Here is an 18,474-nt window from a genome sequence, read left to right as displayed (position 1 = left end):
GTAATTCCATTTTGGCAGCGTGTCCAAACACTTATGGACCTGGCAGTATGTCAGAGGATAAACCCGACATCAATCCAAGCGAGCAAGATTTCACTTTGGGAAGGTAAAAACAAAGAAACCAGTTTAGACATGAACCCAGCTGCAGTATAATTGCTGAAAACTGGTTCTTCATCAAGTCTGAACTTGAAGCTCGATCGTTTGCTGTTCGTGTCGGTGTGCTGCTGAAGCCCCTGTCACAGTGGCGTATTCATAGAGCTGCTCATTACAGCGTAGATACGCTGTAATGAGTTCTCCTCCCACTTCACGAGTTTTTATCAATACGCAGCAGTATGTTGAGGGCTACACGCGTAGGACGGAGAAAGCATGGAGCCTTCATGCGAGTACACGCAGCGCCGTGCTACTGTCCGCTATTGTGAGCCCACCCACGCTTCAACACGGTACTGTGCGCCATTTCACATCTCCTGTTCTTCTTCTGGAGCTATAAATACTGCAAGATCGTTGCTTCACTTTATCAGACTGGACTCATATGAGGACTGTTTCACTGTGTCACATCGTTTCATAAAAGCGCTCGCTCGCTCTCTCTGTCTAATCAGAGCTGTGACTCTTTAAAATAAACACGCACTCGCATGTCGGTGCGCTCATCAAACGCCCTGATCGATCAGTCTGATCAAAGCTGAAAAGAGCTGTGACTCTTTAAAATAAAACGCGCACTCACTGCATGTCAGTGCACTCATCAAACGCAGTGATCGATTAGTCTGATCAAAGCTGAAAACAGCTGTGACTCTAAAATAAACTGCATAAATAAATAAATAATGTTAAATGACTGTTTTTGAGCCGGTGTTCTCAGGTGTCCACCATCAGACAGACCGCAACTGCCAACGGGAAAAGCTCAATGCTGAGTTTCACTTTAAACAATCATTTTTATTAGCAGTCCCAAGAGGTAATGAAGAAAAAAAAGATTACAGTGGAGACAGAGCGTCAAAGTCAGTGAACAGAAGCTGGAACAGAGGGCTACACACACAAAACAAAAACTAAACAAAAGTGAGAAATAACTACTGTCATGGGAGTGTGTGCACATGGTAGAAGATCCCTCTGTTCCTCAGGAGAAATTCATCAGGACCAACCCCCCCCCCACACACACACATGGAAGAAAAAAACAACAGGCTAGGCAACATTTCGCTTCATTAAAATCAGGTTTTATATTTCGGCTAAATGTGTCAAACTAACCATCAGACACACAGCTGTTCAGGGAGGCCTTTAAAATGGAATTATTTTCTAGTGATTCTGTACAGATTATATATTTACACACTGATTACTGTCGGGGCTGCGACCTCTTAACAAGAGCTAAGACAGACATCCGTTTGCTTTCTGTGCACCTTTGTCAGAAATGGATTCTAATACAATAACAGACCTCAAACTGATCGCAGAACACGTGGAGCGCCATCGTACGGAGCAGAAGTTAATTATGATTCTTGGTTTGTTTTTTTATTATTATTGTTAAAGCTCTTTTTGGCTTTTGACTGCATAGACAGAATCCACACACTGATGGATCCTTGACGTTGGCTTTGAAAGAAACAGAAATAAACAGATGATGATGTCAACAGATATCTTTAACACTTGCTGCCAGTCAAAGGTCAGCAGACTCCAGACTGAATAATTTAGCTCTTAAGTGTTGACGCTTGTATATGAAGATAAAAAAAAAAAAAAAAAATTTACAGCAGGCAGTAAATGGGAATAAATACACACAGTGGATGTTAGAGCAGCGTGTGTGTGTGTGTGTGGGGGGGGGGGGGGGGGTAAGGCCATGTTAAAGAGAAGAAACAGAATTATAGATGAAAACATACATCATTCTGTAGTCGTTCACGTGTGTGTGTATATATATATATATATTTATAAAAAAAACTTTCTGCTATCAGGGTCATTTCCGCTGTCTAAACAGCCTTCAGTGTCGCAAACAGAATCATCATCCCTCATTCACTCGCCGTGCCGCACATGTTGCTGCTCACCGGGGTATATATACGCGACCCTCCCTCCCTCCCTATTGAGCTCCCGCCATGATGGCGTGCTCGATTTGAGGCAGAATGAAGCTCCATCAGCGGCAGATTCTCTCTCACACTCACACATATGTTTTGACCAGACAAGCGCCGTTGGCGGGTCGCTGGTTCGACGCTCACGGAGCAAGGAGAGCATTACTTTACCAGGTATTCAAAAAAAAAAAAAAAAAAAAAAGAAAAAAGAAGAAAAAAAAAAACTAAAGAGAGGTTTCTTTCACAAAATGGGGGTGGAACGTGAGCCAGTGTCAGTGGGGAGGTCTAGCTGAGAAGTTGGCGGATCTCCTTATGCATGTGACACAAGAAGTCCACGTACGACGCTCCGCCGCTAGCGCTCTTGTCCTCGACCAAGAAATGTCTGAATATCAGCTCGGCCTTGTCTTCCTGTTTCACCACCATCAGCTACAAACGAGGAGAGAGAGACGTGAGAGTCGGAGAGGACAGAAAGGGTACCGTCAGTAAGGCGACGAGGACGCCTACCTTCATGTATCGCGAGCGCTGCGCTCGCAGTGAGTCGATGATTTCTCTCAGTCGCTGAGAGAACGGGTTGTCCAGCACCGGCAGACTCGCCTGAAAACGTGCAAACAAAAATGGCATCAAAACAGTTTTGCCACAATCAGCGCCACCGTTCAGCATAAGCAGACTACACAGTCTGCGTGGGGCACCAACCATGTTGCACTAGTTTGCAGGGCCTCCAATTGACTGAAAAATGTGTTGAAATTATTACATTATTACCAGTGATGCCAGTGTTACTCTAATCTAACCACTTTTTTTTAGTAACGAGTAATCTAACGCGTTAATCTTTCCAAATGAGTAATCAGATTAAAGTTACTTCTCCAAGTCACTGCGTGTTACTATTATTTTTGCATTGTGGGTCGACAGCAGCATTAAACTTGGTCCGTGGGCAGGGGGTCGGGGCTCGACTGAACTGCTAGCCCACATTCGATTCTGACACGAGACGACAAGTTGCCACTATGCCACAATTAAACAATGAAACGACAGCAGGAGTCTGGAGCTGAAAAACGGAGGAAAAAGAAACAAAAAGATGATGCCCGTGCATCCCTTGCTGGTAAGTACGTGTTAAAGGTTTAAATTGTTTTGATTACTTAATGTTCAGTGGTGCTGCTTAAGCTAGGTTGCGTTGGCTTTGCTGATTTGATGTAGCTTTAAACGCTAAACTTAAACGCTTTAATAAATAGTAACGGATTGAGTAGAAATTTGTGTGTGTGTGTGGGGGGGGGGGGTTCTCTTGTGTGGGGGTGGGGGGCTCCCTGACCAGTTATGCTTAGGGCCTCCAAAATCTTAGCAGCGGCCCTGGCCACAATTCTGTCATGCAAGTGTGGATAATTCAACATGGAAAACGCACTCCTGTGCACGTTTCAAACTCCAGTATCTGACTTTGTTCAATGTTTCTTCATGCAATCTGATTACAGCACAACTACATTTTATCAGGTGCTGAAATGGGTTTAAACGCACGACTGAACTTTTCAGGTTTCTTTCACTTGTGTGCTGGTTGTGTAACAAGGCCAAAGCTTAAAGAGGAACTGGGACTTTTCATCCTGATGCATGTTTACTAGGGGTGTCGGAAAAAAATCGATTCATGTCTGAATCGCGATTCTTATTTATTACAATTCTGAATCGATCCAAAATGTCCAAGAATCGATTTTTAAAAAGCATTTTTTCAAACATTTTCTTGCTTACTCGCTGTGTGTACTGTTTGTCAGGCAACGGCTTCCGTATTACAGCGTCCCCGCGAGGGGAAGGTCTGGAGTGCTTCAAACATTCGTGAGCTGCAGCTTAGCATGGCGGATGAAGAGCTAATTCAGCCAGCACCTTTTTTGCTGAAAGCAAATGTTTGGGCGCATTTGGATTTTATTATTTGCTGCGTAAGAAGGAGCTTGACACGACTTATGCAGCGTGCAAAATCTGCAAAATGAAAGTCAAGTACTTCGGAAACACTTCAAATCCGCAAGCCCACATGCTATGCCATCACCCGGAGCTAAAAGAGGGAAGCAGCGGTATCTGCCGGCTACTGACCAGCGCTTCGCTAAACTGCCAGCCAACTCCGAACAAGCAAAGCGGATAAGTAAATTTACATCTAGAATCACTTGATTAACCTTATAAAGCTGCATTTTCTTAAACATAAACATTTTTTAAGTAATATAACTATTTCTCAGAGCTCTTTGAATCGAAAATCGATTCTGAATCGAATTGTCACCCCAAGAATTGGAATCGAATTGAATCGTGAGTTGTTGTACGATTCACATCCCTAATGTTTACTTCATTTAGGGCCTGATTTACTAAACAATTGCATGCAGAAGAAACATGCACAAATGCCACAGCACTCGCAAAAAAAGAAAAAGTGCATGTTTATTTACTAACGATGCACACTGAGAATAGAGTCTTTCAATTGTGCAAAATAGGACGTATTTTTCCATGAAGCATGTTTGCACAGTTTATCAAGGTCAAAAGGTAGTTCAGCGGGTTCTGATTAGGTCTGGAATATTGTGAATTTGAAGCCTGGGTTTTGAGTTATTGTGCTTGAAACATTGCCGTTTGTGTAAACAGAATAAAATATAAAAATGCTAAAATACACTTGGCCGTATGAGCATTATGTTCTTTATTTGCAGTTGTTTAATTAATTATTAAGATCCTATTGTCTCTCGTACATGTTCAAATCAAATAATCATTTGGTATTAGAGACAAATTTAACTCCATAGGAAGTTAGCTTTCAGTTAGCAAAAGTTAGCTTTCAAGCTAACGTCTGCAAAATGTTTTGTAAATGACTCCAGAGGTGTCATCAGGTTACAAAAACAGAGTTTTCAGCTTTAGAAGTGTTCAATTCTCGATAGCTTTTACATAATATATGACAAAGAGGTTATATTTACACACAAACAAAACAGAGTTTGCAGCTAGCTAGACCAACCACCGACATCACCATGCTAACATTCACTGAATGTCTTGTATATAAGTTGAGAGGTGCTATTGGGTTCTAAAAACAGCATTTTCAGTTTTAGAAGTGTTTTTTTCTCACTAGCTTTTACATAATATATGACAAACTTCTAAACAGAGAAAACAAAGCAGTTTTGGAAAGACCAGCCACTGATGTCACAGTGCAGCTCAACTCTGATCAGCTGTCACCCCGCCAATAAAAAACAAAACATATTGAAACAGAATGCGACTGTTTAACCTCTTAAAATAGGTAGAGGTTAGCCAGCTTTGAACTTGTCCAAGGTCTGTGTCCCAAGAATATTTCTTGTCAAGTTGAAGACTCTGGCAGTAATAGGACTGGACTTATGCTGAACACAGACAGATGGACACAATGTGGGGAATAAAAATATTGATCTCTCATTTATATTGTCTTTTTTCTTTGCACAGAGATGGCATTTAGTTCTTGTGCATACTGTGCACCTTAACATTTAGTTTTTTGTTTTTTTTTAAGAATGAAGGGGGTGCATATTATACACCAATAAATAAAGGGTGAAACAATTGTATCCAAAGTATTATCATCATCATAATAATAATTATATTATTATTGCAAATAGTTTACCAGCTCTCTATGAATGAGGTCTGTACAATCAGATTATAGTGGAAAGAAGCTGTAACACTCCCATTGTTTTCAGTTCATATTTTCCACTTAACATGCTCTTTGTTATGTGCGATCAACGCCGAAGTGAACATAAGTCATTTTTACAACAATCAAATGACTCATATTGTGACACAGCTGCTATAAAGTTTTAATGGTCCCCATTTATCAGAAGCGAGAGCCATTTAGATGTAAGACATGCTGATCTGGTAGCGCGACTAATCTGATGAACATCTGATAGAGAAGAGCGTTGACTTTGAACAAATGTAGGCTTTAGTATGGTCACGTTTGAGCCATAAATCTCAAGTCAGATAATTCTCCAGTTTGAGCTCATTGAGGTTTTATTACTAAAAGGTACATGGAGGGGCAAAAAACAAAGTGTAGGATTTTGTCTCTCCCAGAGCGGCTTGAACAGCCACCAACCCAGCAAAACCTCTCTTACCATGTTGGGGTCAATCTGGCTGAAGCTCGGCGTGCCGAAGATGTTGAGCAGCAGCTCCTGCTGAGCGCTTGCACCCACCCACAGGAAGAGGTGGAGCCCCGTTTCCAGGAGGTAAACTCCGCCTTTAGACAGCCTCTCCTCTGAGTCCCTAACTGCCACTGGCAGTATATCATTTTCCAACTTCATCTGGAACAACATCAGAAAAGTTTGTCACCATTTCTGTCGTTTCATTGGAGTAAATCACTTCATGCTCACCTCGTTCCTTTCTTGCACATTCCAAAGGAAGAGAAACGTCTGTAGCCGTGTAGGTGGATTTTGATTCTCCCACAAGACTCATCCCTTTCTTTCCAACATTTTTTTTTTTTTTTTTGGTCACAGATAAGGACACTGTCAGACTTGTTTGGTTGGTTTGGCTCCAGGAACACAATGTAATAATATTGTACTTCTCCCTCTGTTTAGATTGCCTTTAAACACCATCATTTCCAAGCTGACCAAAACTTGTAGATAATGATCTCTGTTTCAGGCAGATCATGATTCACATTTGGTTCTTATCAAAGTTCAAATGTGTTCACACCGCCACAAACAAACCAAACAATCTCAAGAAACAGATCACAGTCCAGCTAAAATGGATCAATATTGTCCTTTGTATGTCATCCAAATTTGGACATTTCTTTAAATTTTAATGTTCTGGTGTGGTTCCTATAATATTTTATATTTATATTTTAGATTTCAACTAAAAGTCCATCAGTCATCAAATGTGCCATGTCAAAGTAAAAAATGTCCAAAAGTTAAACCAGTTCAGCTCAGTCATTCTGGGGGCAAAACAACAGAATCTAGGCCCTTCTATAATTAAACAAGAGCTATCAGGAGATGACACATCCCCCTGGTCCCCAGTAATACAAAGTGTCAGGGGATCACCCAAGTACACCATTTTGCTAAATATGAATGAAATTGGTCAAGTGGTTCTTGAGATATCGCACTAACAAGGGTGGCAATGGCGATATTTTGAAGATCTTACTGTGACCATGAAATTGACCCCAAGATCACCATAATTGACTGGTGTTGCATAGGTGTGCCTTAGGCTGGCCACAATAAGAGGCCACTCTGAAATGTTCCGTTTTATCACACAGCACAATGCCACAGTTGTTGCAAGTTTTGAAGGAGCGTGCAATTAGCATGGAACTGCACTGCAGGAATGTCCACAAGGGCTGTTGCCTGTAAACTGAATGTTCATTTCTCTACCATAAGCTGTCTTCCAAGAATGTTTCAGAGAATTTGGCAGTACACCCAACCGGCCTCACAACCACAGACCACATGTTAACACACCAGCCCAGGAGCTCCACATCCAGCATGTTCAGCTCCAAGATCGTCTAAGACCAGCCACCCGGACACCTGCTGCAACAATCAGTTTGCAGAACCAAAGAATTTCTGCACAAACTGTCAGAAACCGTTTCAGGGAAGCTCACGTGCTCGTCGTCTTCATCGGGGTCTTGACCTGACTGCAGTTCATCGTCGTAACTGGCTTGAGTGGGCAAATGCTCACATTCGATGGAGTCTGGCTGCTGATCAACTCTATCCTAAGGACATGTGTTGCACTGTGTGAGGCAAATGGTGGTCACACCAGATACTGACTGGTTTTCTGATCCCCCCAGACATGTATTAAAAAGCCCAAGAATTATTAGACACAGGATATAACTACAATTGGCACGCAAATTTGATGGCCACATAACTTCTTGTGATTCTCCTTTTCAAATGCAAATTTCAATGTTCATGATGTAAGCTTTCTTGTCCCCTTAATTACATCATATTAATTTGGATCTGTGTGAGAACAAAACATGGTGAGAAACATATTCACAAAGTGTATTCTTTATTTACTTGCTTTTTATGTATTTCATAAAAAAATAATAAATTCACTTGCGGAAGCAATATTTCTGACTTCATGACTAAAGCTTATAGCATCAATCGCTGCCTGTGAAGTTTATGAATGAAAAGACCACGTGAAATTAACTACCCGGATGCAAGCATCCTGGTAATCTGTCATCAGATACTTTTCCCAAGCTGCCACTGTAAATTCAGCCAGTTAGCTTGAGATGAAGTTTTATGGCCCCCCGTTGCATAATCATTTTAGAAAGACACTGCTGCATTTGGTATATGTGACATGAAAAATTTGTATCTTACATTTATTTTAAACATGACAGGAGTGGTGGCCAAATGAGGCTAGTGCACTTGTTTCCAGTGCAGAAGGTTCCCTAAAAATCGGTCCCCCCGCCCTCACTGCACATGCGTTATTTCAGACCACAGCCGTGTCATTTCTGAGCATCAGCAGCGGTGCACTAATTATCACCTTGTTTCTGCTTAAAACTGCACTCCAGTCATCATCTATCTCAGCGACAGATATCTGAAGCTTTTGTACAACAATCATTTCCACATATATTCAGCATTATTTCATCATAAAAGACGGCGGACCAATGAAAGCGCAGCAGCAGCACATCTGAGCCTGACATGCCACTGTGCCTACATCATTTCGGAGCGTCAGCAGTGATTCTCTGGTTATCGCCTCATTATGTCTGCCAAAGACGTAATAAAATCATTTGCGTATATTTATTTGTCTGTTTGCAGGATTATGTCAAATCTACTGCACGGATTTTGACGAAATTTTCAACACAGATACATATTAGGCCACGGAAGAATCCATTAAATTTTGGAGGTTGTTGTGTGGGCCGCTGAAGAGGAGGTACTGCTGGCCCACCACCACCAGAGGGCACCCTGCCTGGAGTGCGGGCTCCAGGCACCAGAGGGCGCTGCCACCTCACAGGAGCAGCCCGGGTGACAGCTGTCACCTACGACAGCTGTTACCAATCATCTGATCCGCAGCGGTATATCTGCAAGACGTCATCTCCACTTCTTTGCCGAGATATCGCTCTACCGAGGAGGTAACGTATCCAGCCAATCATATTGTCTTTTGACCATAAATACTTTTTGCCTTCACGCAGAGAGTGAGTAGAACAGCAGGAGACTGTATTGGACCCCTTTTGGATAAGTACTCACATTCCTGCACTAACAGTGTTTTCCTGACGAGAGGTGGAGGTGGTTTTTCCACCATACGTGTTGCTGGGTGCAGGCGCACCCACATCTGACTGTTTCTGTTCCTCGCCAGCAGTACCAGATCCGACAAGCGGAGGCAGTGGCCACCTGGGAGTTCGGGACTTGGCGGCTCCAGTATTCCCGGGGTTCGGTGGCGGAGGAAATCGTGTGGTTCCGGTTCTGCTTTGGACAGACGTCTCCTATCTTCGAGCCTGCCCACATGACACCTTTGTGATTCGACTTTATTGTCTATTATTGTAATCGGTTGTGTTTGTTGTGCTTATTTCACAACAGTAAAAGTGCTATTTGACTTCCTCCATTGTCCGTTCATTTGCGCCCCCTGTTGTGGGTCCGTGTTCCTACACTTTCCCAACAGAGGTGATCTGATTCTGGATCCGGATTCTGGATCAAGATTCACTTTGTATAGGCTTTGAAGGATTACTTCAAAACTGCTTGACAGATTCTCACCACATTTGCACCACAGACAGACATTAGGCCATGGAAGACTCTACTGAATTTTGGAGGTGATCCGGATCCAGATTGGCAGATGTCAGAAATCTCTGATTCCTCTTGTTTCTGCTTAAAACAGCCTCGTTTCTGCTTAAAACTGACTTGATTTAAGAGGTTTTACTTTGTCATCTGATGGTTAATAATCACATTATTCACTTTGAACACTTTGGGTGTAGGGAGTCAGACTCAGATGTGCTGCTGTGGTCCAAAATGACGCATGCGCAGTAAAGGCAGGGCAGACTGATTTTTAGGGAAGACCATTTGGTCAGCGACACCAGTTCAAACCCCACCCCTGCCCATTCTCCATGTAATGTGGAGTTCAGTTAGGAAGGGCATCCGGCGTAAAATCTGTGCCAAATCAACAAGCAGATCCACCTCAGATCTGCTGTGGCGACCCCGAGTGAAAACAAGGATGAAGCCAAAAACACTTACTTTTAGTGAAATTTACACATAATTTTTTTGTAAGTAGCTCTGTTTCCCAATAATTTGATCAATTTTAAAATTTGACTCTCATATCACAATTTGGTACCCAGTTACAAAGAAAAAAACAATATACGGTAAACCTCCTAACCACGACACGACTGAGTTTTTCGCAGTCATTATGGTTCCAGCTGATTCGCTGGATCTCATATTTTAAAGAATGAAGTCAAATGTCCACCTGTGTGGACTGTGACACACATGACAGAAGTGTAGCAGTCAAATTAGCGCTTGAAGACGGCCTCACTGACTTTCTGCGTCTTTACAGACACTTAAGTATGCAAAGATGGAGATTTTACTTGTGAGAATTATTAAAAACATTTTGCAGCATTCTGATGTTAATATTTCCCACAACTTCACCCTCCCAAACCATACGACCAAGCTGTCATAAAACATGAAGCCTCTTCTGTGTCAGTGCTCAAAGTGCACTTTGGGACAAAACTCTCAATGCAGAGAGAGCAGGAACGTCGCACTGTGTTTTCAGCTCACCAGTGGCAGCAGGCGGGGGTAGAAGAAGACGTGCGTGTCTACAACATCCATGCAGCTGATCAGCTGCCTCAGATAAGCTCGATCGTCCAATGAGACATCGCCTCCCGGCAGCAGCACGTCACTCTTCAGCACACAGTTGAGATAGACTGGCAGCAACTTCATGCACTCTGGTAAAATGAGCTGGAAAACAGAAGTACACATCGGACTCTCTAAATTATACACAAAATATGGGTGGTGGTGGGGGGCACAGCCAAAAAAATAAAATAAAAAGATCTAAATAACTCACCAAAAATTAATATTATTGTTTCATGCCTTATCAGAGCTCTCAAGTCTCACTCATTTGGAGAGAGACTCATGCTTAAATGCGGTCCTGTCAGGTCTCATGCATTCGGTGTGAGACTCAACATGTTGTCCCGCTCTCATGCTAATGCATGACATTCTCAAATATTTCACCGCTATGACCTGCAAGACGAGATTCGGCAGAAAATAACTCCTTGAGTGTATCTCAACTTGAGAGCTCTGCCTTATTCATATATGGTAAACATAGAATTTAGACAGCAGGCCACAGGGGAGTTAAGCTGCTGTGACATGATTCTTTGACAGTCGTACTCTAACCATTCAAAAGCACATTGTAATAAGATACTGAATATATTATGATACTATTTGTCACTTGATAGTATTCCTCCTCACCCAGAGAGTGAAAGGCTGCCGCTAAATAAAATACCGTTATCCAAGCATTGAAATCCAGGACAAAGAAACTGAGTAACGCAGAAGAACTGAAGGAAGAAAACTACTGTCTCATTCTGGAAAAACATTTAAATTAACAAACTCCCAATAATACATAAACTCAGACGTGACTTGAAAAAAAAATTCAACAACAAAAATTACATAACAGCCATCAACACTTGAGTTACATATAAAGCTAAGATATATACAGAAAAAAAAAAGAACTGTTACTAAAACACGGTTGCCATAGTTGCTTAGCACTGTTGCCTCACAGCGAGAAGGTCCTGGGATCGCTTCCCTTCCGGTTCTTTCTGTGTTTACATGTTCTCCCAGTGTTCGTGTGGGTGCTCCAGCTGCCTCCCACTTCCAAAGAGATACAGGTTAGGTGAATTGGGAACTTTAAATGGACACATGGGTATGTGTGTGTGAGAATGAGTTTGTCTGTGTACATGTGACCCTGAGGCAGACTGGCGTCTTGTCCAGGGTGTAGCCTCTCTGTCACCCTGTGACTGCTGGGATAGGCTCCAGCTGCCCCAGGAACCTTGATTGGAGTAAGCGGGTATAGATAATGAACGAATATTACTGAAATATAAAGGCTTGACTTTTACTTGACAAATACCATGAAATTCAAACCCATAGTTTAAAATCTGTTAACTGTCCAAGCCTGTGTAGTGTGACAATTAAACAATAATGCCGTGTGCATGACAAAGCAGGTGATCCGAAGGCGATACACCAATTTGATCACAAACACATCTTTATGCATCTCTGTGCTTGAAAGAAACAGCAGAAAACTCCTTGTCTGGTAGCGCATAATGATTACAGTGGCAGGAGTCTCAGCGCATATTTTGAACGTGTCCAGAATACACTCTGCTTTCCAATCCGCGTCACATTGACACCACCCAATTTTTTCAGTGACAGTTAAGTGAATGCAGCTGAAATGGACCCCGCAGCTGTGCAGCCTAACAAGAGACTGCAAATAAAAGTGAAGCCCTGTAAATACTTTCTGGATGCACTGTATATGAACTGACAGCCAAAAATTGTGAAACCAAACTACACATTTTAAAAACCCAAATCAGACATAATGTTGTAAAGCAATCAAACGTCCACTGCATTTGGCCACAAAATGTGCTCATGTGTGCTCTATGTGATTGTGTGTACAGTCACATACACATTTTATACAGTCTGTCAATATCAATCACAAGGAACCTGATCAGTTGTGTGTGTTTTTATTTTTATTTTAAGTGCACTATTTCTCTGAGTGGCAGTGCATGTGTGCTGACTCTTTGCAGTACCTGCCCAGCAGACGAGGGGCTGGCACAGTTCTTCCGGTAGCAGGCCAGTATCTGGGCACACTGGTTGACCAGAGTATCTCTCACTGCTTTTGCAGAGTGGTTCAGGATGCCACGATAAGCTACACACAAAAATAGAACAATGATGGCAAAATCATTACAGCCACTGTCCATTTGACAGAGAAGATCTTTGTTTATTTAGCAGTACATGAGAAACAAAACAGCAGCTGGAAACACGGCCATGCTAAAGGACCATGGCGGTGTTTAGATGTCTTAATGTGCAGATTCACCGGAGCTGAGTTGAGGGCTTTGTCAACAGTATTATTACTGTGATACTTTCTACTGTTCAAGCTGCTCCTCACCGTATTTGGAGAAGAAGTTGATGATTGTGTCAGTCTCGCAGTTGCGGTAAAGGTCAGCCAACTGGGAGCAGCAGTTGACAGCCATGTTGTGGATACAGAGACGCCTCTTGCCGCTGCAGCTGGTGTACAACACCGCACACTGTGGAGAAAGACAAAGGCTTTTCTTAACTGTCTTACACTGTGTGACATTATTACATTAAGACCTTTTACATTTAGATCAAATCAAAAATCACAGTGAATTCATTCCAATAACTGAATGTAAAATGCATCTCATAGGTGAGCGTGTAAAAGGTGATCACTATGCAAGATTACAGCTCTCAAACAACACAACTGGAATAGATGAACTTTATAATTTGTGTGGACTTGTCTTTCACAAGTAGTGTCCTGTGCAAGTTTCAAGATGGGAATGCTGTATAACATTAGCTCACGTAAAACTTTTCTCCTGAAAAGTGCAAAAATAAATAATTTTCGGGGTGGGGGGGCATTTCCTGTGTCTGTGTGCAGAACAGAATAGAGGAAGAAAAAGCAGTTTCATGGCATGGGTGGGAATGAAAACCCAAAGGACTGAACTACAACGAGAGGAAAATTTATACATGACCGCTTATCCTTCATACAGCTGTGCCACCAGTGGTGACTCCACAGGTCATTTCTTGGTGGGGGCACAATGATTTAGAGGAGAGATGATAAAATTTTCAGTCCATATACATACACATTATAAGTGCTTAATGCATAAATGAAAATTCACAGACACATTAAACAAAAGCAAGAAGAAGCAACAGCAATTTCATTTTTAAAATATTATATTTTACCCCCTGAGAAGGTGTCAGTGTGAATGCAAATTCTGAAAATTGCAGAAGAACAGACAAAGTGCACAGATGAACAATGCAGCCAGGAAAGCTGCTGCTCTCCTTTAGGTGGCGTTATTCTCCTTACTTCTCAATTTCACCAGATTATGGCTCCTCAATTTAGTTGTTTGACAAGGAAAGAGTCTATTTTTAATTATGGTAGCATGTCAAAGCAACAGCTTATGGCCATGATACAGGACCAGAAAAACTGAGGTTGCAGGAGGGGAGGATTTTGAACATCAAATATGTTTCTAATGGATTAGGGTGTGGCTAAAACTCCACTGAGCATCACCGTTGAGACTGTTAAATAAAGAAAGATGGACAAGTGTGTGTTTGACAAAGAGAAATGTATAGTTGCACTCAAAAATAAATAAATAAAATCACGGCAAAATGAACCTTAACAGGTATGAGTTTATGTAATATGACCAATAGATGACAGCATTTCTCTTCAAAGGCTCAAAAATCAGTCTTAATGTGATTGGTTACATTACTCAACATAATCAGAATGTGCATTACAATAAAAAAAAATTAAAAAAACATCTTTACCCTACAACTCCATGCAATGGACCCTCTCTTTTGATCATCATATCCACCACCTTAGAAACATTTCCAAGCTTCGCTCTATTTCTTTTAGTGATGCTGAAAGGCTGGTCCATGCCTTTGTCTCCCCAGGCTAGACTATTGTAATACCCTCCTCATCGGGATCTCGGGCAGGAGCATTCATAAGCTCCAGCACATTCAGAACTGCACTGCCCAGGTCCTCATGAGGAGGCGCAAATATGATCATATTACCCCTATACTTCAATCCCTCCACTGGCTCCTGGTCCAGCAGAGGATTGAGTACAAGTGCTACCTGCTGACCTTCCAGTGCCTCCATGGCCATGCCCCGGACTATCTGACAGAGCTCCTCACTCCACACACTACCACTCGATGCCTCCGGTCCACTGAGTCAAATCGCCTCTGCCAACTTTGGATCAAGCTCCGCACCATGGGGGACAGATCTTTTCAGGCAGCTGCCCCACGACTATGGAACGTCCTGTCCCAGCACCTGAGAGCGCCACAGTCTGTGGAGTCTTTAAAGCTGCATTTACACATAACGACGACAAGTCACAAATGCCACGAAGTACACATTCTTGGCCACTGATCATGAATGTGATGATTCGGGGAAGAGGCATCAGGTGTCCTCAGGAACTGCTGCAACCTGTTACCACACGTTACGATTAATGGCACATGTTGCTGGAGAATTATCAGGAACCATTACGCACGGTCAAGAATAGTGTTCCGCGTTGTTGCACGCTGTTGCGTGCTATTGCACGTAACAGCGCATCGTTAAGTTCTGTCGCGTTGTGAACGAGGTGAATTGTCTCCACACACACACACCCCCCCATATTCATCCACATTGCTCCAGTTTTTCAGAAGAACTTTGTGACTGCATGCATAGTTGTGCTCTGTGCCAGCAGAGTGGTGCAGAGAGGAGGAGGAGGAGGAGACGGACAGAGCCAGATGTGTGGCTTCATGCGGCTCGCACGTTTTCCCAAACATCAGGTACAGCAGGTGGAACACCTGCAGGAGCGCACTGAGGAGCACTGAAATGAGACTTTTAGCCGACTTGGTGTCAGCAATCAAACTGAACGCGGTGCAGGAGGGTTTAATTGTGCGCACGCTTCTTCCTCCACCGGACTGGAGGAGGTGCAGAGATGTCTGGCTGCACGTGAGTCTCGTGTGCTAATGTGTAAACGTACCATTACAAAGCAGCTAAAGACATTTTTAATTAGAAAGGTTTTAAATGTGTAATTTTAATGTTTTGGTTCTTTTTTATGTTGTAGCACTTTGAGATTTTTTGTAAATGTAAAGTGCGTTATAAATAAAATGTATTATTATTATCTGTAAATCAAAGACACACAGTTATCAATGACGGGAGGTGATGGAACAGAAGTTGCTGAACTACGCAGGCATGTACTGAAAATCATACATTCCCAACTTGCATGCTAAAGGTGCCCTGCAATACCCAATCTGACAACGAAATAAAAAGATTCTGAACAATGTGCACACCTGAATGAGTGCCCCCGTCTCCTCGCTGAGCTTGTCGTCATGTTTAAACTCAACGGTGACAGCTTTGTCGCAATCCAAACCTGCCAGTTCCACATCTGTAGTGTTACTCATGAAGAATGAGCCGAAGAAGTCTGTTGCTCGAATACCTGGGGGAGGGGGGCACAAAATGACAGTCAGCTTTCCCGCACAGGTCCTGGACCAGCTGGCTTTGCAGACATTGACAGAATCTCACCTGTGCTGGTGCGCACCCTCATGACTGCGTCAAACCCGATTTGTTTCTGAATGTCTCGCCTGAGGTCATTCAGGAATCGCTCCCGGTCTGACTGAGCCTGCAACACACAAGAAGCACAATCCTAACAAAAAATAATAAGAATTTACATGTCACACAGAAGTGAATTAACAGTGCTTGAATTTTTCCTTTTGTAGAGAGCATGTAAAGTAGCAAGAGCAATATACAGTAGTGTTCAGAATAATAGTAGTGCTATGTGACTAAAAAGATTAATCCAGGTTTTGAGTATATTTGTTATTGTTACATGGGAAACAAGGTACCTCTCACAAATCCAACAAGACCAAGCATTCATGATATGCACTCTTAAGGCTATGAAATTGGGCTATTAGTAAATAAAAAAAAAAAAAGTAGAAAAGGGGGGTGTTCACAATAATAGTAGCATCTGCTGTTGACGCTACAAACTCAAAACTATTATGTTCAAACAGCTGTTTTAGCAATCCTGTGAATCACTAAACTAGTATTTAGTTGTATAACCACAGTTTTTCATGATTTCTTCACATCTGCGAGGCATCCAAGATTTTGCTCGTTTACTAGATTCAAGATTCAAGAGTTTTATTGTCATATGTACAGCAGAAACAGGCAGTTACACTATACAATGAAATTCTTACTTTGCTATTCCTCCATTCACCAATATAATCTTAAAAAAAGAGAAAGGAAAAGGCGAAATGTTTAAAATAAAAAACACTTAAGCTATTGTGCAAATATGTGGAGCAGCGATTCAGAGAGTGTAAATCACGAGTAACAGATGTGGACAGTAGTATTCAGGAACAGAAATAAATAAACCTACGTAAACAGTATTTTAATAGCAGCAGTACGGTGTATTTAAGGTGCAATCTGGTGTAAACAGGCAAAAGTTAAAAAACAGTTCAGGGTGGGAGGGGAGAGGAGGTAGTGTATGATGTGTTTATAAGCCTGATGGCCTGTGAATAGAAACTGTTTGTTAGTCTTGTGGTCCTGGACTTCACACTCCTGTAACGTCTGCCTGAAGGTAGGAGTGTAAAGAGGTTGTGCTGGGGGTGAGTGCTGTCCTTGATTATATTCTGGGCCCTCCTGATGACTCTGGTGTGATAAATGTCCTGTAGTGAGGGAAAGGCTGCTCCTGAGATGGACTGAGCAGTCTTGATCACACGCTGGAGAGCCTTTCTGTCCTGAGCAGTGCAGTTTCCATACCAGACTGTGATGGCGCTGGTGAGAACACTCTCAATCGTACTCTTGTAGAAGGTACTAAGAATTTTGGCTGGCATGCCAAATTTCCTTAGTCTTCTCAGAAACTATAATCGCTGCTGGGACTTCCTAATGATGGTCTGTGTGTTGTGAGACCAGGTGAGATCCTCACTGATATGGATGCCAAGGAATTTGAAAGTTCTCACCCTCTCCACCTCCGTTTCACCTATATACAGGGGTGTGTGCAGCACCTGCTTCTTCCTCGGATCAACAATCATTTCTTTGGTCTTGTCTGCATTTAATAAAAGATTGTTGTCATGACACCAGGCCACAAGCTCAGCCACCTCCTTCCTGTATGCTGTCTCTTCCCCGCCAGTGATCAGACCGATGACTGTACTAGTGTGCTTGGGTTCATTGTCTTGTTGAAACACCCATTTCAAGGGCATGTCCTCTTCAGCATAAGGCAACATGACCTCTTCAAGTATTTTGACATATCCAAGCTGATCCATGATACCTGGTATGCGATATATAGGCCCAACACCATAGCAGGAGAAACATGCCCATATCATGATACTTGCACCACCATGCTTCACTGTCTTCACTGTGAACTGTAGGCCAGTTGATGTGTTCTTTGGCAAATTGTAACCTCTTTTGCACGTCTTTTATTTAACAGAGAGACTTTGCAGGGGATTCTTGCAAATAAATTAGCTTCACACAGGCGTCTTCTAACTGTCACAGCACTTACAGGTAACTCCAGACTGTCTTTGATCATCCTGGAGCTGATCAATGGGTGAGCCTTTGCCATTCTGGTTATTCTTCTATCCATTTTGATGGTTGTTTTCCGTTTTCTTCCACGCGTCTCTGTTTTTTTGTCCATTTTAAAGCATTGGAGATGAACAGCCTATACTTTAAGTTTTCCCCACTCCAATCAACTTTTTAATCAAACTACGCTGTTCTTCTGAACAATGTCTTGAACGTCCCATTTTCCTCAGGCTTTCAAAGAGAAAAGCATGTTCAACAGGTGCTGGCTTCATCCTTAAATAGGGGACACCTGATTCACACCTGTTTGTTCCACAAAATTGACGAACTCACTGACCGAATGCCACAC

General features: G+C 42.4%; 1 protein-coding gene across 4 annotated transcripts in view; it reads right to left on the bottom strand.

Annotated features, from left to right (window-relative positions):
• Positions 1 to 900: 900 nt before the first annotated feature.
• Positions 901 to 18,474, bottom strand: part of sec24c (SEC24 homolog C, COPII coat complex component) — a 60,246-nt gene continuing 42,672 nt past the window's right edge. For 3 of the 4 annotated variants that reach the window (XM_034193272.1, XM_034193274.1, XM_034193275.1), the window contains 8 exons: positions 16,146 to 16,242; positions 15,914 to 16,059; positions 13,017 to 13,155; positions 12,658 to 12,776; positions 10,640 to 10,819; positions 6,080 to 6,265; positions 2,532 to 2,621; positions 901 to 2,453 (listed from right to left, as the gene is read on the bottom strand). In XM_034193272.1, the coding sequence (XP_034049163.1) occupies positions 2,313 to 2,453; positions 2,532 to 2,621; positions 6,080 to 6,265; positions 10,640 to 10,819; positions 12,658 to 12,776; positions 13,017 to 13,155; positions 15,914 to 16,059; positions 16,146 to 16,242 (1,098 nt within the window). In that variant the 3' untranslated portion in view covers positions 901 to 2,312. The remainder of the gene's footprint in view (positions 2,454 to 2,531; positions 2,622 to 6,079; positions 6,266 to 10,639; positions 10,820 to 12,657; positions 12,777 to 13,016; positions 13,156 to 15,913; positions 16,060 to 16,145; positions 16,243 to 18,474) is intronic. The other variant, XM_034193273.1, reaches the window with a different exon arrangement.

The sequence above is a fragment of the Thalassophryne amazonica genome, chromosome 18, assembly GCF_902500255.1.
Source record: "Thalassophryne amazonica chromosome 18, fThaAma1.1, whole genome shotgun sequence".
Lineage (NCBI taxonomy): Eukaryota > Metazoa > Chordata > Actinopteri > Batrachoidiformes > Batrachoididae > Thalassophryne > Thalassophryne amazonica.
Note: the sequence above shows the minus strand (reverse complement) of the source record. Positions and strands in the feature narration are given on the sequence as shown.